The sequence below is a fragment of the Oreochromis aureus genome, linkage group 6, assembly GCF_013358895.1.
Source record: "Oreochromis aureus strain Israel breed Guangdong linkage group 6, ZZ_aureus, whole genome shotgun sequence".
In the NCBI taxonomy this organism is placed as follows: Eukaryota; Metazoa; Chordata; class Actinopteri; order Cichliformes; family Cichlidae; genus Oreochromis; species Oreochromis aureus.
In genome coordinates, this window is record NC_052947.1 from 20,682,051 (window position 1) to 20,704,574 (window position 22,524).

Below are 22,524 nucleotides of genomic sequence, written 5' to 3' on the forward strand. Positions count from 1 at the left end.
TCTGTAATTTTATGTGCACTTTGATCAAAAATAGACTTTGGTGTTTTGAAAACAAATGAAATTGCACGCAAGCTAGCATTCATGAGGAGCACGAGCTTCTGTGCTTTTAAACTCTCTCTCTCACACACACACAGACACACTTTCTAGGTGTGTCTGTGTGTGTGTGTGTGTGTGTGTGTGTGTGTGTGTGTGTGTGTGTGTGTGTGGAATAGAATAGAATAGAATAGAATAGAATAATCCTTTAATTGTCCCACATGGGGAAATTTGGTTGTAACAGCAGCTAGAAAAGAAAAAAACGCATATACAAACAAACAACAGCAACAAAAAACGCATATACAAACAGAACAGGACACAGAACAGAAACACACACAATTTTTACAGAAAGAAATGTGTCTGTGTGTGTGTGTGAGAGAGAGAGTTTAAAAGCACAGAAGCTCGTGCTCCTCATGAATGCTAGCTTGCGTGCAATTTCATTTGTTTTCAAAACACCGTAGTCTATTTTTGATCAGATACCATCAAAATTATCACACTCATTTAGTAACTGTTATGGTCCACCCCCTAAGCCTAAGTAGTTACCTCCTTTTGTAATTTTTTTTTCATGTTTCACACATGTAGAACTGTAAATTAGCAGCAGTTATAAGAGCACTGTCATTTCACAGTAAATTCAAAATGTAAAGAAGTCTGCCTTCATTTTTAAAAACCCACCAATCATGTAAACTCACGTAGGATAAGCTTCTTTTTCTTGGTAGGGGTTACAGGTAAGTCTACTACAGAACACATTTATCTTTGGTTTAGATAGAACAGGCTTTCCAAAGAAAGAAAGATGCCTGTAGATTATTTAACAGCTGTGTAGTATTAATATTTTTGTATATTTAAGGTGGTCTGTGCATTGTATTCTGAATGTATCGGTAATAGTCACTCTTATGTATCATTTTACTATATAAAAGTTTAAGTACTTTTGGTTTTACTGTACCTGTGATAACTAAATAAAATCTCACAAAATGGTAATAATCTGTGCCCGTGTCCTACCTGTGTCCTGCACCTAAATATATCCCAAAGCTTTAGATTTATTTATATTGTGCTAGTTCAAACATCACTCGCCTCATTGTGTTTCAAATTATGGACCCTGCAACATTAGAAATAAACCCCCAACAATCAGATGACCCACCCCCCTTTGCTTTGGGCAAGCACTTTGCGACACTGGGAAAGAAAAACTCCCTTTTAACAGAAAGAAACGCCATAAACACTGGTTTCACCTGAAACCTCTGTTGGTAATGATCCACGCCTTTTTTCATACCGTGGTCAATGTGTTTACACACATGATTAATAGTGGGTCGACGACCACGTCCTAAGAGACGACCACTACTCAAGTTTAAATAGCACTCTCCACCATTTGGTTTTAGAACTGAAGAAGCCTCTTGGATAAGAGGCAAAACTTTTTAAAGTTTTCCCTATTTTTAAGCTCCTAAGACTACCAGGACCTTGGCGAACTAGTAATTTTTTTAAATTACTGCTCTTCCAAGGTCAATAAACAGACATCTTAAACAAAAATCCGCATTTATTTCTGGCTCAGGGTCCTGTAAGGTGACATTCAACACGATCTATGCGCCCTCTAGTGCTATCACGGCACTGGTGCTGTCTTTCAGTACTCTGTCAGAACTTCATTACCCATAGTTCATTGTGGGTTCACGTAGCCTACTTTTTCGCCTGTTTTTTTTTAACCCCGGTGTTTGTCTAGCACCTGTCAAGCTCACGGCACACTAAAAATAAATAATAGTAATTTCTTTGCGTTAATACTGAAAATTATAAATTCATTGCAAATTAACGACTTGTTATAGTGCCTTTCTTTAAGACTCCGGATTCCACCGGGATATTTATGGTCAACTAAGATCCGTGTGATAGGTCCTCAGTCTCCAGTGTCATTGGTGAATGACCGAAGATGTCTCACAGCAGGTTGTTTGCCAGGCTGCTTTGTAAGTATTTTAGCAAGCAATAGTTTAGTTATGCGAAGTGTTTGACAGTTTGCCTTCGGTTACACACGTATAATCACTGGCTGTGTGCTCTACATTAGCTTTGCAGGCACGTATAGTTTTGCACCGATTAACAAGGCTCCTCTGGGTTGGCTGTCAGGTTGGCTGTCAGGGGGCTTACACGTTAGTTAGCCACATTAGCTTGGAGACCTAGAGGAATGCAGGGAAAACTCACTGACAGTTAGCAGGACCTTAGCCTTACGCTAAATAAAATCTAACTTTAAGCACCTATCAGCCTGCTTTCGGATAAGTGTTAATTGTTCATCGTTGATCTTTGACCTTGCATGTCTTGTGAACTACAACGTCAGTGACAGCCGGTTCATCAGCCCATGTCTATTTTTTTTTATCGAGCAGTAACTGAAAGCAGCTAAATGAACTTTTTGAGGCAGTTTATTTACATGTTACTCTCTTACAGTTCAAATATTTAAAAATACGTTTGTATTAGATTTTAGAAGGCGACATAACTTTAATTTATTAAGTCTTTCTTGAGACTTTAGCTAAGATGAACTTTGCTTATCTCACTGATAAGTTGTGTCTTGTGGGAGGTTTGAAAGCGGGCCAAAGTTCAGTTAGTCAGACTGCTGGTTAATGTTAGCCCAGTCGCAAACGTGTGTTAGGGTAAGCTAAGAAAATAAAAACGGGAATGATTTTAGAGCATTTGGGCTACAGAGCAGTGTGTTTAGCAAAGGAAGCCTGTGAGTTTGTTTGTTTTTAGTCTGTAGAGATCGCGGTGTCATATTATTTATTTTGGCAGTGACATCTTAGTAAATAGATTGCAGTTTTCTTTTTAAATAGTAGCTTCACAAAGTAATCAAGAGGGAAGAAAAGTTCAACACAAGACAAGATCGAGTCCCACATGACATTAAATGAACTAAAAGAACTGACAAAATTGATATTATTCACAGACAGATGTAGTTTTGATATAATTAATATTTGTATTTAATATTTTTCTTGCAGTTAGATGTGAATTGTATAATGTGAAACACCTAGCTAGCCATTTGCTACTTGGAGACTGATGAAGTCTAATTTATATTAATATCATCAGTGTCATTATCAGTCCTGCTTATATTTGATTCTTTATCCCTGCTAATTTTCTGCTGTGAGGGGAGTTTAACTACATAGACTTTTAACATTAATGCAGTAGTATAGTAGGAAACGTGTCTGATAGCCATGCTGTGAGTGGTGCAGCATATTTCTCATTTTACCTGTTAGGTGAGGAGGTTATGTAAAACCTACAGTCTTTGTCTTATCAGATGTCTCGCATTGTGCATAAAACTCGATGAAAGTTCTCCAACTGAGTCGTGACCTGAATGTGACCTGCAGCTGCTGGATACATATTATTACAGTAAACACTAACTAACTTGTAATGCCTCCGTAGGATAACTAATGTCAAAAAATTAAACTGAAGTGTTAAAAGTTGAGTGTTTTGTTTTGTTTTTTTTCTGTCATACATATATCTTTAAGTCTTAAAGGAAAGTTTTAAATGTTGCTAAGAAACATTGAAGGATAGTTGGAGGGTAAAAGATTGTTGCCAAAAACAGTGTGGAGCATAGGGTTCCCTGGAAAGGTAAATGTTTGATTTAACGCTTTGCTGTCCACTGCGAGAAGAGAGGTTTAGGATCTGTTTAGAATTGAGAGAAACCTCACTTTACTTGTTGCAAAACACGTCTCCTTTGAACAAAACAGGTTTTAATGTTTAATCTTGCCATGTATGTTCAGTTCTCACAAATAAAAAGAAAATATCTGTTGTTCCCTTTTCTCCCCGTCCATTAGTGCAGCACAGTGGAGTCAGGCACTGCTACACAGGAACAAGAAAGAACCTGTACATTGACAAGAACACGAAGGTCATCTGCCAAGGTTTCACGGGGAAGCAGGTTTGGACCGAAAACTTCTCGTTACTTTTGCTTCACATCAGTTTAGGTTACTGCAATCTTGTTGTGAAATCTCAGGTTTTCCTTGCTGCACAATTCCTCATTTTTGTGTTTTTTTTGTATGTCAGAGACTTTCTGTATGAGTAAGATTACCAGAAGGAAATTTTAGAAGTTCTTTTCCATCAGCTGTAAAAGTCTCATTCACGGTTTCCACTTAAAATCAGTTTTGTTTTAATGGCACAAGTTATGTCAATGTAGTTCAAGTTAATTTTCATGTTTACATCCTAATAAGTGTGTTGTCTCTTACACCTTTTAGCATTAAAACCTTGGATAAGATGAAGAAAAACTCCTGCATTGCCTCAAGGAGAGCAGAATCCTTTAGGACTCCTTAACAATCAAAACATAGTCCTGACTCTATTCTCTCGGGGCACATAGTCATATGGAGGAGAAGACAGTCAAAACAGATTGACAAAACAGAGAATCATAATTTCAGTAACGAGTTAAAGTTGTTCAAAAGGTTTAAAAATGGAATCAAATACTGTACTGTGCAAAAGCCTTGGTCCACTGCTTATTTTGTTTTATTTTGTTGAGAAAATGCAAACTAAGTGCAGAGCTTTATTATGTGCAAACATACAGGGAATAATCAGGAATAGTTCTCCAGGCTTCTCGAAGGTCATTCAAAGCTCTGTTTTGAAGGACCTTCTGATGTTAACTGCCTTTTGTTCTGTTCTGTTCTTAACAAAGTTAAGGTCCAGACTCTGAGGACTTTCCTGTGTTCATAAGTCCAACACTTATGAACTGTTGACAAGATTTCAAACACCACTGGCTGAAATGCAGCCCCAAACCATGACACAGCCTGCACCCGCTTTATTCGTCACTCCATAACACCTTTTACTTTCGACTTTCAGTCCAATTCTTGTGTAATTTGGCATACCTGTGGTACATGACGTTCAGCGAGTCTATTTCTGATGAGCCATCAGTGATCAGTTGAGGATCAGCTGAAGGGCTGGGTGCATGTCTTTGCTGGATTTCTTACATATCCTGCATGACTTTCAGATACGGTTGACCTGCTGTAGAGATTTTCTTTAAGCTTTGCCAATACTACAATTTAATTAAAATTTAAAACAGTTTTTTAAAACCTTTTTTTTTAAAAAAAATCTGTGCAATGTAAACACAACACTGGTTTGTCCCTTGAGCTCTGTTCATAGGTCAGTGTCAAGAACTGGGCGGAAAATGAATGAAAAAACATTCACTGTGTCCAAAGAACAGCTTTGAAAGACCTTCAAAAAGCTCAGAAAACTATTGTTCAAGACCACCTTAAAAATACAAGAAAGCCTGGCTCCTTTGAAGTAAAGTACAAAGAAATAAGGGGTGGCTCAAGGCTTTGCAGGGCACTGTAATAATTTAAAGAGTTAAAGTTTGCAAAATGTAGAAGTGTTTGTTAAAAAGTCCCTGATGTAGTTTGTGTAAATGCTGGAACACTTGATACTGCTGTTTGCTGTGGATTTTGTGTATTTGTTTCAGCCTTATAAATCAAGTTTGATCCTTTAATTATTCCAGCTTATTCTTAAATAGAAAATAATTTTCATTTTTAATTTGACTTGTCCCCCGCCTCCCCCCACGACTACCCTTTATCATGGTTTTAACCAAGCTTAACTCTGCTTGGCAGATTGTTGATCCTTTGATTTACTTATTATTTTTTTCGTGCATGAAAAACCTTATGTGATTTGCTTTGAAAAGTGGCAGTGAAGGAGAATTACAATCTTCTTGGCAAGTGTGTTCAACAAGCCAGAAACGTGGACTTCACAGATTTATATTCCTCCCCCCCGCCTCCCGTCCTTCCTCACATTTCATTTTTCATCTTCCATTTTCTCTTCAACATAATAAAAGGTTGTTAAATATAGTTCTAGTGAACACTCTGGGTAATTAGAAAAGGATGAGAAATGAAGCAAGTGCTATTGAGTGCACATTGCCGTGTCTTCCTGGCTTGATAAGCAAGCCATTTTTCAAAATTATTGTCCCAACATTTGCGATAATAATGACTGGGAAAAACAGCAAAGTTAGCAGGGTGAAGAACTATATTACAAATGGGCAGGAAAATGCTGATTCATAGCTTCTAATTCCTCTTAATAGGCTGGTTATAATTTTTACATTAAGGTCATTTATTTGCGCTTGTAGTTATGGTCTGTGCTGCTCCAGCTACATTGTTTCAGCCTCTTGAGTGATAATTAACTGACTGCACGCAGATAGGATTCGTTCAGCAGAAAATCAGTTCGGTCTGACTTCATGAGCTCATTTTCTGTGAAGGTGCAACTGAGGTTCAGTTAAATTATTCTGCCTCTCAGATCTACGAAAAGCATTGTGATCCCTTAGTGTTACTGCGGCTATATCCTGTTCATTGAAGTAAGTCTTAAAGCATTATACGGCACACATATTGTTTGCCAGTTTCTTCCAGCTCTTTATTGAAACTGTAGTTTGATAATGTAAAATATTATAAATGTTCTATGTACCTGTAGGTGTGGAGGGTAAAACTGAAAGCGTCTTACTAAAGTTACAGCATTCACAGACTGTTAGAAACAGCCCATTTGTGTTCGCAAATAAAGTATTAGTACATCATAATGTGTATACTCTTGAGGTTCAACTATGCTTAACCCGATGCTTGAGCTAGGATGTCTGAGATTATCATATTTTACATGTTTCTATGGGCAGGGTTGAAGCAAAGTGTTGAATCGCCTTCCTGTGTGTCTAGAATAAAATGCACAAACCTTGGCAGTGCAGCATGACATGTTCTGCGTGGCCCACATGGAAGTGACAGTGTGTGAAATATTTTGTAAACTAACTTTGTTGGGAGATATTTCACACTCGGCGTTGGCGACTATCCAACACTGCTTTTGATTTGTTTTTCAAATGTTCTGCTAGGAGATTAAACTTAGCTTACATCATTAGTCATTTGTCAAGATCATTTAGATTCCTTCTCATTGAATATATTTACCGGTGCCTTCACCCCCTGCTAGAATCCAGCCTAGTTTCTGTATTTATCCCTTTTCTCAGCAGCACCGGTGATTAATCTTGGATGGCATCATATTTCCTCCTTCCACTCTGTCTGCAATGATATCTCCATGTTGGTGCCGTAGAAGTGGCTGTACCCATTTCATTACATATGTGTACACAAACTGATTGCGCTCTCTTCCTCTTTACTTGTAGGGGACATTTCACAGTCAGCAGGCTCTCGACTATGGCTCCCAGTTAGTTGGAGGAGTTTCCCCTGGCAAGGGTGGCAAGACCCACCTTGGCCTGCCAGTTTTTAACTCTGTGAAGGAGGTGTGTGTGACCCCTTGTCTAATTGTTGTAATTGTGTTTGTCACTGTTTTAAATCTTTTTAAAAAAATATGTAGCTTGTATTCTTCCTACTGTGATCATTTGCAGATGGATTTTTGTAACAAAACATTAGGTGGCACTGTTTCATAACTTGAGAATGTCCCTTTTTTTCCCCTCTTTTTTTGATGCAATCCCAATGCCTTTATTCTTTGCTTCAGGCAAAGCAGGGCACAGGGGCAGACGCCTCTGTGATTTATGTACCTCCTCCATTCGCGGCAGCAGCCATCATTGAGGCCATTGACGCAGAGATACCTCTGGTGGTGTGCATCACTGAGGGCATCCCCCAGCAGGACATGGTTAAAGTCAAACATAAGCTTCTGCGCCAGAGCGCTACTCGCCTCATAGGCCCAAACTGCCCAGGAGTCATTAATGTAAGTGCATACACAAATACACAGTGGAGGACAAATATACTTATTTCTGTTTCTTCTTTTTGTGAGTGGGGGCGGCTGAGAGGGTTGAAAGCCCAAATTCCTTCTCATGGACTCACTGAGATTCAGTAATAATAACAGTGATTTTTTGTTTCTTTTTAATATCATTGGAGTTTGTCCAATAGATAAAATGGAGAAAATGGCAAATGACTGTCTTTTTAAAAAATATTCTTTATTATATTATTATTACTTATTATTATAGAAGAAAAAGTTTAAAAACAGGTTTTTAAATTTAAAAAAATTACAATGAGGTGATAATGAACTCCAAATGAACAAAAATCATGATTTAAAACTGTCATAAATTATAAAACAATGTGTTTTGTTTTAGATGCACACTGAAATATGTGAGTTTTATTTGTTTTCTCAGCCCGGGGAATGTAAGATTGGCATCATGCCAGGCCACATTCACAAGAAAGGAAGAATCGGTGAGTGGTGATGTGTCTAAGGTCACACAGTCAAAAGCTTTAAACATTTAGCTTAATTGAATATTACTTTAAAATTCCAAAAGTTATTTTATTTAAGAATGTCTGAAATCTAGAGAGCTTACATGGTGTTATATACCCTCGCTGGCCACTTTAAATAGGTACACCTTGCCAGTATCAGGTTGGACTCCCTTTCAACTTCAGAACTTTCTTAATTCTTCATGGCACAGATTTAACAAGATGCTGGAAACATTTCTCAGAGATTCGACTGCTGTAACAGAAGTTAAGACTAGACCAGTCAACCTTTTTCCCCAATCTTCTGTTGTCCAGTGCAAATTGTCACCACAGTTTCTTGTTTTCTGTTCATGAGTGGTATCTGCTGTGATCTGCTGCTGCTGTAGCCCTTATGCCTTAAGGTTTGAAGAGTTGTGCATTTAGAGATGCTCTTCTGCATACCTTGGTTGTAACAAGTGGTAACTTGAGTTACTGGTGCCTTCCTATTAACTTGAGGCAGTCTGGCCATTCTCCTCTGGCATCAACAAGGTATTTTCACCAGGAGACCTGTCTGTCATTGGATATTTTCTCTTTTTCATGCCATTATTTGTAAGCCCTAAAGATGGTTGTGGAGGGAATCCCAGCAGATCTACAGTTTTTTGAAATACTCAGATCAGCACATCAGGCAACTAGTAGTTGAACAGGGACACTCAATAAAGAGGTCAGAATTCAGAATGAACAACACTTCTCCAACCACAGTCATTAAATGGCTGAAGAAAAACACGCTGCCTTTCTTTCCAGGTTGAACTTTTTTCCTCCTTTTTTTTTTTTTTTTTTTTTTTTAAACACAGCACTATTTAGATCCCACATCGAGCTCCTGCCGTTGACAGCTTGATGTGCAGCATGTGCTGCCGGCTAGTGAACCTTTACAGGAAGTCTGTTATATATGTAGTAAATCGCCTGCTATTTATTATATTATTATTATTATTATTATTATTATTCTTACTGCAGCATAGACAGAGCAGCTGTTATGATGGTGATCCGTTTTGTATTTTCTGTCTTGGTGAAAAGATACTGACAAAAAATGACAGCTGCATTTTATTTTATTATATCACCTTTGACCAATATTTCTTTTAATGATGTTTAATTGTAAAAAAAGAAACCTAAGAAGTTTTTAAAATCTTTCTTTCAGGCATTGTTTCTAGATCGGGTACCCTGACATATGAAGCTGTGCACCAAACTACACAAGTAGGCCTGGGCCAGTCACTCTGTGTTGGTAAGCTACCAATGACTTTTGGCATATTGAATTTAAACTTAACACACAGTGCTGCTGAATGTATTTTTATATCTGTGCAACATAAAACAAGCTTTTAACTGCTCGAAGTAGATGCCAGGGAAATTTTGCAGACATGAACAGAGAGAATTTTATATTAGTATGTGCTGCATTTGGTTTGAAGACATGCTGGTCACTTATTACCAAGCACTCAACATCACATCCTTATATTTAATTTAAGCCTCACTGTGAATGTTGGCAGGACCTTAGACGTGATAAGATATTAGACTTTCATCTTTAATAATTACTCCAGAGATTAAAAAAGAAAAGAATATTTTACAGGACTCGGTAGAAATAGGAAGGTGATCTTCCAAGTTCACCTTGCTCTAAAACTCATCAGATGCTAATACATTTCAGCAAATAGCGCAGACGTTTTCTAATAAAAAGGCACTTTTCTGATCAGTGCTCAGAATATTCCTCTCAGATCTGAGCATTAAAGGTGCTACTATCTTTGAAGAGCCCTATTGAGATCGGACAGATCCGTTGAGTGGCTCAGATGGATGTAGAAACTTACTTTCAAAAGTCTTTGTCCTGAAAATCTTAAGGATAGTGTTTTTCATCTCACTCGCACATCTATAGCCATACATCAAATGTGATTGTGTACCATATATCTAAAATGTATATCTTTTTTTCTTTAAATTCAGTACATCACAAAAAAGACAATACTAGTTTTTCGACATTCTGTAAAATAATGACACGTTTATTACAAATGTTTGAAAAGCTGGTAAATAAAAGCAGATAAAGGATTGCAGGTAATATCATATTTTCTGCACATCTCACATGTTTATAGATGTGGGACTTTCCATTACCCACCCATCTGTTTATTACCCTACTTTCTCTGCAGTTTCTCATAACCTTGTTTTAATAATTCATTGATTTACAGCATGGATTAACAACACATGCTGCTTGATAGCACAACCTGTGACATTTTCCCAAACTCTGTTTCCTGCTGTTCAAAAACCCAGTCTATTCATTCATCAATTTTGTATCGCTCCCTATTGTTATTCACAGTATGAGCATCAGCATGTTTGCTTTCTAGGAGGCAGCTCAGAATATCTGTTTAAATTTTATTAGAACATCTTGACATTCGGTAATGACACAATCACATCCAGCTCTGTTATATCTTGGCAAAACATCAAAAGATTAACTGTTTTACAAAAACAAATTCTTTTGGCCAACTTGTGTGCCACCAGAAAATCCATATCAAAGAGCTACTTGGACTCTGGAATTAAATGAAAAACAACTTGGCTTCATCATTATTTAGACATTTTAATTATGGAGTGTCCTCTAGCCAGACTTCATAAAGCTAGTGCCGCAACAGTATTAAATATTGTAGAGTTCATTAAAGGGAGTTTATTGGTGGGTCTGCTCGTGACTTCTGAAGTTTGAGTATGACCTAGGGGCTACAGCAAATTACAGTTAATGCAATATTTAATATCACTGTCATCTTTGTTGCTGTTAATGTGGGTGCTCTTTGATTAGTATGCATGTAATCTTTTTTTTTTTTCTTGGTGTTGCCAGGTTTTCTAATGGTGTGAATATAAATTTAGAAGACATTGAGTCTGTGGAGATTTGTCTTGTGGATATTTGCCCATGCTTTTGTAGATCCTGATGGAAAGTATTGTTAAAAATGATTATTGCACCCTTGTGGTTCTTAAAAGCTTTGTAATTTTTGTTTCCTGGATATGAAACGAAAGACATTAAAGTACCAAGCAGAGATGTAGATGATTTGGGACAATTGAAGTAAAACTGAAAAATGATTGAGAATGGGTTTTTTTTTTTTTTTTTTTTTTTAACTCTATCCAGTTTAACTTTTTTTTTTCTCCCCTAACAAAATGTCCCAGAAATGACTCTGCAGTTATTTTTAGTTTTATTGAGCTTTACAGCGTTTCTAGCTCATTGCTTTAGCTCTGTGTCACTGGTCTCCTAGAGCTGGTTCCACGGAGAGCAGGCAGCTGTTGCAGGAAAAAAAAACAAAAAAAAAACGTGATAAACCCAGCATCAAAGTGCAGACTGACAAAGTTGGTAGCTAACTGAAGCTATTTAAATTAAGCTTATTTAAATGTGTCTGTGTAAGTGTCAGGAATCATGTATTGATGTGATGGCCGAATATTGGTCGTGGCCATTGATGTTGATGCCGGCATTGCAAGTAGTAAGACATTTAAAGATATCAGTGTCTAATATTTATTTGTTGAGCAGAGTCAATTTTGCCCTGCTGAAATGCTAAACTAGAGCTGAAAAGACACTTGATATGCACTGTATTGTACATCATTTGCTAATCAAGGCACTGCTCAATGAAATGAAATGAAAATGAGACCAGATTCACAGGGAAATTAAATCAGTTAATATTAATTTTTGTGGTGTGAAACAGTCCGGGCAAATCCTCCCCAGATTATCTTGGTGGTGGTTATCGGATTTTGTTGACGTGAAGCTGTCTTCCAGCGGCTGTTTATTTGATGAAGGCTGAACAGCCGTGTGATCCTCATTCACAGGCGTTATCATTATCAAGTGTTTGCTTTGTCTCCTGCAAGGTATTGGCGGGGATCCATTTAATGGCACAAACTTCATAGACTGTCTGGAGGTGTTCCTGCAGGATCCCAAGACGGAGGGCATCATCCTTATTGGAGAAATCGGAGGAAATGCAGAGGAGAATGCAGCAGAGTACCTGAAACAGCACAACTCTGTAAGGAAATGACACACTGGACACCCATAATCTCACTTCACTTTCCTCCTAATATCCCCTCACACAGCGCTTCACCTCAACACATATATCTGTTCTTATAAAAAATTTATCCTTTTCTGAATTAGCTCTCAGTTATGCCCTTTCCAAATATGTCAGCTCAAGTGAAGACTGGAAGCCATCATACGAGCTATGAGCGTGTCTCTTTTTGATCGTATCTTCAGGCTGGCTTTCTTACTTCTCTGTGTCAGTGTGATTTGTGTGATCAAGATAAGGTGACAGATGGGATGAAGGTATGATTCACAGGACATGTTCTGAAATCAGCAGTGCTGATGAACAGTGAACCTTTTGTGATGCCCACATATGATAAAGAGCTGGGTGAGGTTTGACTTGTGTGGCCAAGTGTCTGTTAACTTGTATATGTTTTGTAAATTTTTTTTCTTCGAGTACTGAACTTGGTATTTTGCAGAATACTTTTAGCCTGTTAATTTTTCCGTGTGCATGTGTTTGCTTCTGTCTGCGTGCGTGCTTATGGTGCTCTCGAGCTGAGAAATGAATTTGATTTGCCCTCAGCTTCTCTAATGCATGCAAATCTCCTCCTGGCGTCTCAGGAGAATAACTTCTCACACTCAACAAATAAAGTACAAACACCCGCCACCCAATCACCCAGAGTGTTGACAGGAAGGGACAGTTCAAATGAAATGCATGCAAGAAAAAGCCCAGCAGAGCATGGGAGTAAGCTGCAGATCTCACGTTGAAAGTTAGTTGTGTAGAACATCGTACATAAAATATCATTCTTTAATTGTAATAGTTGAAAAAGGGTAGAGGGATATCTGACGGCATTGTTTTTACTTTAACTAAACTTTTCTAGATTTGGATACATTCAAATTCAAGTCACTGATGCACTGCCAGCGGTGTGCTCCAATAAGTGAAAATTGCATTTATGAAAATGGCAGTGTCTGGAATATGCAGTAGGTTACCTTAAAATAAAATGTTAATACACGTAAGTATGTTTTGCTTCTGTCAGTATCGTCTTGGCTTTAATAGCGGGCTGGAAAACACCAAAACCTGGTCCAATAAACTTTCAGTTTGATCTGAAACTTGGATTTATCTAAAATAATAAAGTTTAAGGTGAGTGGAGGGAAAAAGAACATATCAAATATTATTGTTTAGTGTCAAACACATTATAAAACAGACAATGTGCGTCATCAGGGTAGCGTAGGTGTGATTTGATTAAATTTGATTGACAGCGGTGATATAAGCGATCAACCCACCTTCTGTCTTGTTCCAAACTAAATCCCACATTTAAGATTGGTTCATCAGTTTGGAAAGGGTCTGGAGCTGTGCTCTTGAGCATTAATCTTACACATCTCTCTAATGGTCCTTGTTTGATATTCTGGTATTTGGTTTGATCTCCTCTGATAGATTTGTGATTTTTCGAAAAGGCTCTTATTTTTATTAATCTTATTTTGGATTTGAACACGGAGCTGTCATAGTCTTTGGATTTCCATCTTTCAGTGTCATTGGTGCCTTGCCATCACCTTCTACCAGCAGCTGCAGATATGCTCACTACCAGACCTACATGAGACCACAGGTCGTCACATAAACTATCAACTTCTAGTGTAATTCAACGAACGCTCGAAAACGATATGACCATCCCTAGAGCGCAGCACATGTAGCAGAGTTCATAAATCATGGAGGTCATTCTTGTTTCTGTTTTGTTTTTTAGGGGTTTTTTTTTTACAGTATAAATCGATCAGTTTTTTTTTTTTTTTTTTATTTGCTAAAATTTCCACCCACCCACACACTACCACCAGCACCACCATAAATCTACTATTCTCGGGTCTTTTAGCGTGGTCACATCATCCACCCTATTTTTATATAAACAGACCTCCAAACTGATTCGACATCTTTCAAAAACCGTTTCATACTCCATAATAACTGGGTTTTATTGAAGGGATGCGTTTTATTTTTAGCAAATTATTATTTTTCCCAGCTGAGCCCTTGCTGAACCTGGCACAACGCAGCCATTACAGGAAAGATTAAAATATCTCATGTGAAATAAACAAAACAGTTTTGTGCTGAGCTATTTCAGATGAGTATGTATTCGCAGAGGGGCCACATTACTCATTTTAAGACGTTAACCCCGAAACTGTTTCTTAAATGCCCCGTTTCGCATTAGCTTGACAAATTGTGTCATATTGGACACGTTGTGTATTCAGTGCCCATTGAAATTAAAGGTTGAGTGTCATGATTGATTTGTGTCATGCAACATTTAATAAATTGATCTCCTGATGTGCGAACGACATATTAGACCAAAAGGTGAGAAAGTATTGATTTCAGTATCCATCAGTGTTACAGCTGAGTTACTGCACACTATTTTGTCTACCGCTGCTTTAATTCGGTGAAATTCAAGAAAACAAACTCATACTTCCCACTAGGTTCTGCTGTCAGATTTTATGATGTAGGGCATATGTCAGCATTAAGCCTTCACTGGTGTTGATGCCCTCTATTGCCAAGTAAAAAAGTGGTTTTATAACATCACCTGTAGCAACGGTTTATCAATACAAGAGTCTCACATGCTTTCTAACAGAAAAAGGCTTTCCACGCCATATTAATATTGGGTCACGCATATCAAATACGTCATAGTATTTGGCACCTCGACTACTGTGTTGGGTATGTATAAATAAAAATGTCCTCACCCCATCTCCACTGACCTTTTAAATAAGCATTTTGTTCTGTGAAGAAAAAAAAACAAAACCCTGAAAATTAAGGAAGGCTGTAGTTTGGATGAAGTCTGAAGTTAAAGCGCTGGCATGTGTTATTTACACCCCGCCCTCATCATGTTGGTGAGGCCACCTGCATGTCCCAGTTTTACTTTTAAGCTTATGAAAACAATTCCTCAATTTAGAGCAGGTTATTTTGTGTTTAGAGAACAAAGGCCTTTTCCAGTCATGTTGGCACAGAGGAGGTGTTAGAACGTTATATTATGCGATTGGTCTCATAATTAAGGTAATAAATCTGTACAGCTAACAGTGGAAGACAAAAGACGGGTAAAGGGATATTGTAATATGACACCCTTCCCTGTATGAGTTGTTACTTGGAGCCCGGGGAAGCAGGGATTAATGGAGTAATTAAACCTCTTGCGTTTGAGGTAGATTTAAGACTTGATCCACACGAGGTTGGTTTGTTTATTTAGAACGTGATTTGACTCCTGAATACTGAGTGGGCTGTTTGTGCTAATTTGTTTTTATGCATACATTTTCGACGCATAGAACAGATGCTTCCAACATATTTAGAGCACTTTAAAATGATGTTCCCTCCCTCTTTTCATTTCCCTGTTAACTATTCAAGTGTTAATACCTCATTAGTGGTGCATTTCTGAGCCAAGGTCCTCAGCATTTCCCCGGCTGGTATATGTCCTGTGAGTCTTAATCATCAAAAGTCATCTCTAGTATATATTAGTAGCTGCCATTTTGTTCCTGCCAGTGTCAGGTTTGAATCTGGAGCTGAAATGGCAGTTTGAAGTGGGTGTCTTTGAAGGACCTCACTATATTGCTGTAAAGGCTGTAAAGCATGCCACATTCACCCTCTGAAAGCAGCTCGCCAGATGAGCCACAGCCTCTGTTGAAAGCATAGGACTAAGGCTGCGTGTGTGAACTTGTTTGTGCGCTAGTTTAAATTTGTGCATGCGCACACGCACCAAGCCGTCCTCTGCAATTATGTTGTTATTCCTAAGTATGAAATATTAGCTGCTGTTCTCTCTCTCTCTCTCTCACACACACACACACACACACACACACACACACACACACACACACACACACACACACACACACACACACACACACACACACACACACACACACACACAGACAGTCCCCCTTGCTAGTTGTGTTATTGGTGAAGATGAAATATTAGCTCTCTTCACCTTGGAAATGATCTTAACTGTTGAATGTATCATCCATCAGTGAGAAAGCAGTATAGATGGGTACTGAGCTAATCAGTGCCTACATGACTAATTACCATTTTAGAAATGAGATGATATGAAACGGCGGGAGCCTGAACCCCTATCTGGTCACACACCAACCCATGCAATTAAATGGCTTGATTGACCCTTTGTTTTAATATTGCAGACTGAGACAGAGATGGCGGGTTAGACAAGCCTGTTATCATGGGATTCTCTAATAGGAGGACACGGGGTGTTTCATTTCTAATGAATGAATAAAATGCAGGTGCAGGAAGAGGATTCACTTTTCTCTTCTTGTGCTTTCTAACGCTATTTGCATCTGACACTTTCTCTTGAGCAGTTTCCCCTTTTCTGTGCATCTTCACCCCATTTTTATGTTCATATTTTCCTTTTCTTCCTTTTCCAGGGTGATAATTCAAAGCCTGTGGTATCCTTCATCGCTGGTCTAACTGCTCCTCCTGGCCGTAGAATGGGCCATGCTGGCGCCATCATCGCTGGCGGGAAGGGTGGAGCCAAAGAGAAGATTGCAGCCCTCCAGTCAGCTGGAGTTGTAGTCAGCATGTCCCCTGCTCAGTTGGGCAGCACTATGTTCAAGGTGAGTCACTTGGACCCAGTAAATATTCAAAGGCTCAAAGATTAGTAATCATGAACAGTGATGGAAAGTACTATAGTAAGGCTCCAATGTGTCAGTCATTGATAACTGTCAGAAATGACTGCAGGCGACTTTAGATCAGTTGAGAACAGTAAGTTTTTTTAGCTAGCGGTGCCATAAATAACAAATGCCCAGGTGTGTGTATTTGCATGGTTTTGTCATGGTGAAATTAAGCTTGATCCAGGGCTGGTATTTGTTAGAGTAGCCCAATTATGTCGCCTAAAATCAGAGTCTTGCTGAAAATGAAAGATGAAATTACATTGTTGTGTTTTTGTGGTTGTAGTCTTTAAGAAATTAGTTTCAGTGTTGTCTCTAAGTTGTAATAAAGGGCAAAAACCACATCAATAGTTTGCCAGTGCACACACACACCTTCCAAACACGTATACACATTATATATACAATGTCTGGAGTTTTCTCTTTATCTATATCTCTATTTTCTAAATTGACCGTGAATCCACATTTTAAACATTTTTCTACTGGAGGTCCATGTCCTTGGATTCTCATGAGAGATCTGGAGGATATGCATTACAATTCTTTAAGCCCTGGTGTGTTTGCAGATTAGTTGGATAATATGAGTCTGTTTTAGAGAAAAAGTCATAATTATTCTTTCTTTTTTTTCTTCTTAGAAAAAAAATTATCTGTCCGCATCTATTACAGAGTACCATTCAGATTAAAAACTTTGAATAAAAATGTATGATGAGTTCATAAATTATGATTCAGTGCTATATATTAAACTGCTAAACCGTTGATCAACAAGTTCTGCTTCATCCACCTGCAGCAGTAAAATGGTGCTTATTGTTAATGAGTCAGGGAGTCCAGTGAGGTACATTAACTCTTGCAAAAGGTTTATTTTGTGTAAGGAGCACTTTTCCTTTGTGCAAAAATGCAATTTGCTGATTTACACTAATATGCTTAAACAAGGTGTTTGTATTTAAGTTCTATAATATGGTTATACTATAAAATAAGACATATACTTACTTACTGGAATATTTAGTCATTGGTGGGAATGGTATTAAAAATGCTTCCCTTTAAACAGAAGCAAGCAGAATTCTTATTAATTTAACTATAGCCCCAAACAATTTGTCACATTTGTTTTTTCAGATCTTTACATACATGCAATTTAAAAATTAGGACAACAAATGCATATAAAGCAAAAAATGATGATATCTACCCCATGCATAAATGTGTGGTCCATTGTTTTATGTAGAACTAATAAAATATACTTATTTGTATAAACATTAAAAATAAAATAAATGCAATGTATCAACTGATGAATAAACATATTTTAAGCACAACTACATGTAAATGAGATTGTGATAATTCTTCTCTTTAGTTTGCAGACCAAAATATCTTGTGATCCTGGTCACTTGTGTCTCTTGTAACAGTGAAATTACTCATGTAAGGAGGTTTATTTAGTTATTTATCTCTTCTGAGTAGCAAAGGTTGAGATTGAACTTTTAATATGCTATAAAGAAAGGCAGAAGAGAAGGGCAGAAATTAATAAATGTGTGTTTACTGTGGCAGAGTTGCCGGCATTGCCTCTTTATTTCAGTTTATCTCTAGGGAAGAACTGTTAACAAGATGTATAAAAAGTGAAAGCATGTATTACACCCATTCATCATCTTATACTTTCATTACCACTGCTGGCACTACTGCACGCAGATATAGATTTACATGACTTTCTTTCCCAAAGTTTAATTCATAATCATTGTGTGTAATGATGAAAAACGTGCTGCGTGGTTGCTCATATTGCTGCACGTTGTGTTCATACATCTCTGTTAATCTCATTGACCGCCTTAATCGGAGTAATAACATGTAAGAGAAGCAAGTAGAAATAATGCTATCTCTGCAGGCAGGAACAACAACCGGGGCCTTACTGCGGCCGCTGACCTGCATGAACCTCAACATCAGGAGTCCAAACATCAATCAATCAATCTTTATTTATAAAGCACTTTTCATACAAACTGTAGCACAAAGTGCTTTACATGGTTAAAAGCAGCCCACCCCACCCTCCCACTCATTCCCCGCACTGTCATTAACAGAAGCGGTCATCAAACATGCATCTGCAGAAATCTATACATGCGTCATCAAACGCAATCAGATATTATAATAGTATTTTGTGAGCTCGAGAAAACTTGGTGACATTTCAGAGGGGCCAAGGTTTCAGTAAAATCTCTAATTCTAGGTATTAATAATGCTTTAACCTCTTAAACATCTTAATGGAACATGACTGCTTTTTGTTCCCATACTCATCCTCGCGCCATGTTCATCATAAGAATAATCAAGTACAGACTGCAAGCTCACTTGTAAGTAGGACACAGTATACTGATAGTGCCTCCTTCTGTCATTCTGTGTGTAGCCATTTGAAAATAAAAAAAAATTAAAAAATATATAGTAAAAAAAAAAAAAAAGGAATATTTATTCCTCAGATGTAGCTTTGGTTCTTTGTTGTCTGATGCATGTTAGACAGGAAAATGAAACTGAACAAGGTGTACATCTTCAGCATCAAACTGCACAAACGCAGTGAATCAGCAGTGGAGCTTTTTTCTATCAGAGGGAAAAGTTCAGACGGGGGGTAACAGGATGAAGCTCAGACAACGACCAGTTCATGGCTCATTCTTAACTAGAAATAAAGTCATAGCCTTAAAAGATTTAAAGCGTGAAGTTTTCTCTTTTTCCTGATATTTTATTGTGGAATATTTTATTAATCTTTACAATTTTGGTTTGTTCACTGCACCCTTTCTTTCCCACAGATTTCAGGATTGTGATCATCCTTTTAGTGTTAGTGCCATTTTTATTGTTTCAGCAGTGCTAGGACACCTTTTTTATTTCTTATTCAAGTTAACTAAAAACATTTTCTTTGTGCATGTACTGTATGTATTTGTTACAGTATAACTGCTAAACTGTTGAGTCTCCAAATAACATGAAGCGCACACAATAAGGGGGAAAAAATCTAATCTTATGAGCTCCCCACTACAAAAAAAAAAATCTTCAACAGAACTGCTTGGATGTGATTTTTATCATGCAGTATTAGTTATATAAGCAAACAGCCATACAAATGTCACCAGATTCATTGTTGCTGAACTATAAATGGAAGTGTGTGACATCCATTTCAAAACAGTCTCTGCCCACTGCAGACCAGGAAGAAATGCAATCTCCAGTAATCTCCTGTAGGTTTCCACATCCCACACAAAGCCAAAAATTAGTAGTAGCACACTCACAATGATAAACAAGGCAAAATTTAGTTGCGCTGGGTACAAGGAGAAGAAATCAGTAAACCTATATTTATCTGAGAACAACTTAATTTATATGCAAAGGAAGAATAATTATGACCTTTTACTTGTTTACAAAATCAGACAGTATTATCCTATCCTGCTGATAAAGCTGCAAAGGTTCATGGAGACACAAAAATATCAAATCTGGATTTTGTTTTTGTAATATATTTAAAAGTTAAAGCAGGCGTGCTGACCATATTTACAATGCCTGCTTTCTTCATGTACCCGCGCCCAAGTGTGTCACAGCTGTCATTGCTCGCTTGTAAAGGTTTTGCTTTTCTTTCACATTACATGTTCGTCTGCTCCCCCCAGTTTCAATCCAGGCGTGTTCTCACCTGTCGCTTTTGAGTGGCAACCTCTACTTTGCTCATTTTACTCCCCCTCTTGCTCTTGACTTGTCAAGCATCAGACACTGTCTCACAAAGAAGGTTTCTTTTTTTTTTTTCTTCTTCTTCTTCTGCTTCTTCTTTTTTTCTTTTTTTTCTCCTCCCCCTCCCTCACAGACCGCTCTGCTTTCTTACCATAGTGCTATGATTCCTGTCTTGTACCCTTGAGTTAGTGTCTGTTGACACAGACCAACAAAGCATCTGTCTGCTTGTCACAAACACCCCCTCTCTTTTTTTTTTTCTTTTTTTTCTTGTCACTCTTTCCAACCCATTACCCTTTTTTGTGTCCTCTAATTTCCTTTTTTTTTTTTTTTTTTTTTTTTTTAGCCAAAGCCCAACCTCCTTCCCTCTTTTAATTGTACCTCATCTGTAAAGCACAGACTTGGTGAACAAGATCATGGCTCCCTAGTTCCCTCCCCCCACTCCATCTAATTGTGTTGCGTTGCCTACCAAGCATTTTACATTTTTCAAACACGAGCCTGTTTCCTCCTGAAGGTGGCAGTAGACCTTCAGGTATCCAGACGCCGCAGAGGAATGGGCCGACATGTGCATGACTACTTGTGTGTTCTGTAGACCTGATAAATGACATTTGCATTAAGTTACTTTCCTCCTGTGGAATGGAAAATTCTCTGGGAACGACGTATTCTATCATCCTACGATTTGTGTGATATTTCCCAAATTGAATATGTAAATAGCAACATCCTTTTTAATGGCTAACATAATGCTTTCTCATTTATAGTCACATGGTTGGACCGTGCTGATAAACAGAACAACTATAACCACGCATAAATCAGATTTTTGCAGATGGGTAGTCCCTATCAATCAGAGGAAGTGTGCTGTTTTAATGCTGGCAACTGGAACTTAGTGAGATGTGCATGCTACATGATTTGCACTCTCCAGGAAAAAAACAACAACAGGCACTCCAAAGCTCTAGCCGCCTCGGTTTTCCCCCTTCAACAGCAGATCTGATACATGGGATCAAAACAGAGCTGTGTGAATTCTGCATGAATAAATCATTCACGTCTGTCTCACTTCATGTCACGTTGTTTCTTTTCTTCTTCCTCTGTGTTGTCCATCTCTGCAGGAGTTTGAGAAGAGGAAGATGTTGTAAATTGCGCAAGAAGGCAGCTGACCTCTTACCCCCTGCCTCGAAATTGAGATGAGCAGCCTGAGTCTGGAGGTGGATATGCCCCTACGGTGTCTGTAAACCCCGATTATTTCAACTACGATACGCACACGAAGTGTTTATATTGTAATTTCTGCCATGAACTCATACCTTGCACATAAATGGAAAGAATAAAACACAGTGTTTTACTGGTATCCTAAAGAAATCATTGTACACATGTAAAAGCTTTATAGATGTTTTCCTTCTCCACACAATGTCGGCAGCTTACGGATCGTCGCCACAGTGATCTGTTTCATTCTGTTCTGCTGTTCCTGCTCTATGATGGATTTCATCACTAATTTCACTGGTTGTCCACCCGAATAAGAAACATTTCTCATATCATTTTCTAGCTGTGTCGCCTGTACTTTCACGTGGCATATGTAAGAAACAGATGTGGTCTACTTGTAGAATGGCCTTGCTGTCTCCAGATTTTTAGGCATCATTAAAGTAACTCAAGAAGTACAAATCATCACTTATCGGGATGCAGAAGGGGCAGGCAATGTGGTATAGATACAGAAACAACTGCCAGGTGAGCATTTATGACAAAAGTGCTTCTTTTTACCATAAATTGCAATGTTAATAAATCCCACTTCTGAAAACGCCTCATCCGACTGCCATTGTAAAGTCACTGCGTCTGGTTTCAGTTTTGACTCATTCTTAAGGAGAAACGATGATTAGGCCAATTGATTATTTCATTCAGAGATTAGTCAAGTTTACCACATTCAGTCATAAAGTCGAACACTAGTATTGACTAGTATCAGCTCGTCAGTGCTAATCTTTGAGGGGGAGCAGGAAGTTCTGAGATTACAAAATAGACTAAGCTTTTTGTTTCACCCTCCATTTGTACTCAACCTCTCTTTGTTGGAGTGCAAACTGCTCCGAGGTTTGTCGAGAGTCAGTACCAGAAATATGTCTCTTGAATAAATTGTGAGCATAGTGT

General features: G+C 38.0%; 1 protein-coding gene across 1 annotated transcript; it reads left to right on the plus strand.

Moving 5' to 3' along the window:
* Positions 1–1,818: 1,818 nt before the first annotated feature.
* On the plus strand, positions 1,819–22,195 carry suclg1 (succinate-CoA ligase GDP/ADP-forming subunit alph). Its single transcript, XM_031754054.2, has 9 exons — positions 1,819–1,973; positions 3,804–3,904; positions 7,106–7,222; positions 7,438–7,650; positions 8,075–8,132; positions 9,316–9,399; positions 11,988–12,139; positions 16,513–16,701; positions 21,504–22,195. Exons 1-9 carry the CDS (start codon positions 1,940–1,942, stop codon positions 21,528–21,530), a joined length of 975 nt encoding a protein of 324 aa, XP_031609914.1. The 5' UTR covers positions 1,819–1,939; the 3' UTR covers positions 21,531–22,195.
* The last annotated feature ends 329 nt before the right edge of the window (positions 22,196–22,524 follow it).

Coding starts and splice junctions, on each gene's coding strand:
- suclg1 (XM_031754054.2), top strand. CDS start 1,940: ATGTCTCACAGCAGGTTGTTTGCCAGGCTGCTTT. Junction 7,651..8,074: donor ACTGCCCAGGAGTCATTAAT/GTAAGTGCATAC, acceptor TTGTTTTCTCAG/CCCGGGGAATGTAAGATTGG. Junction 12,140..16,512: donor ACCTGAAACAGCACAACTCT/GTAAGGAAATGA, acceptor TTCCTTTTCCAG/GGTGATAATTCAAAGCCTGT.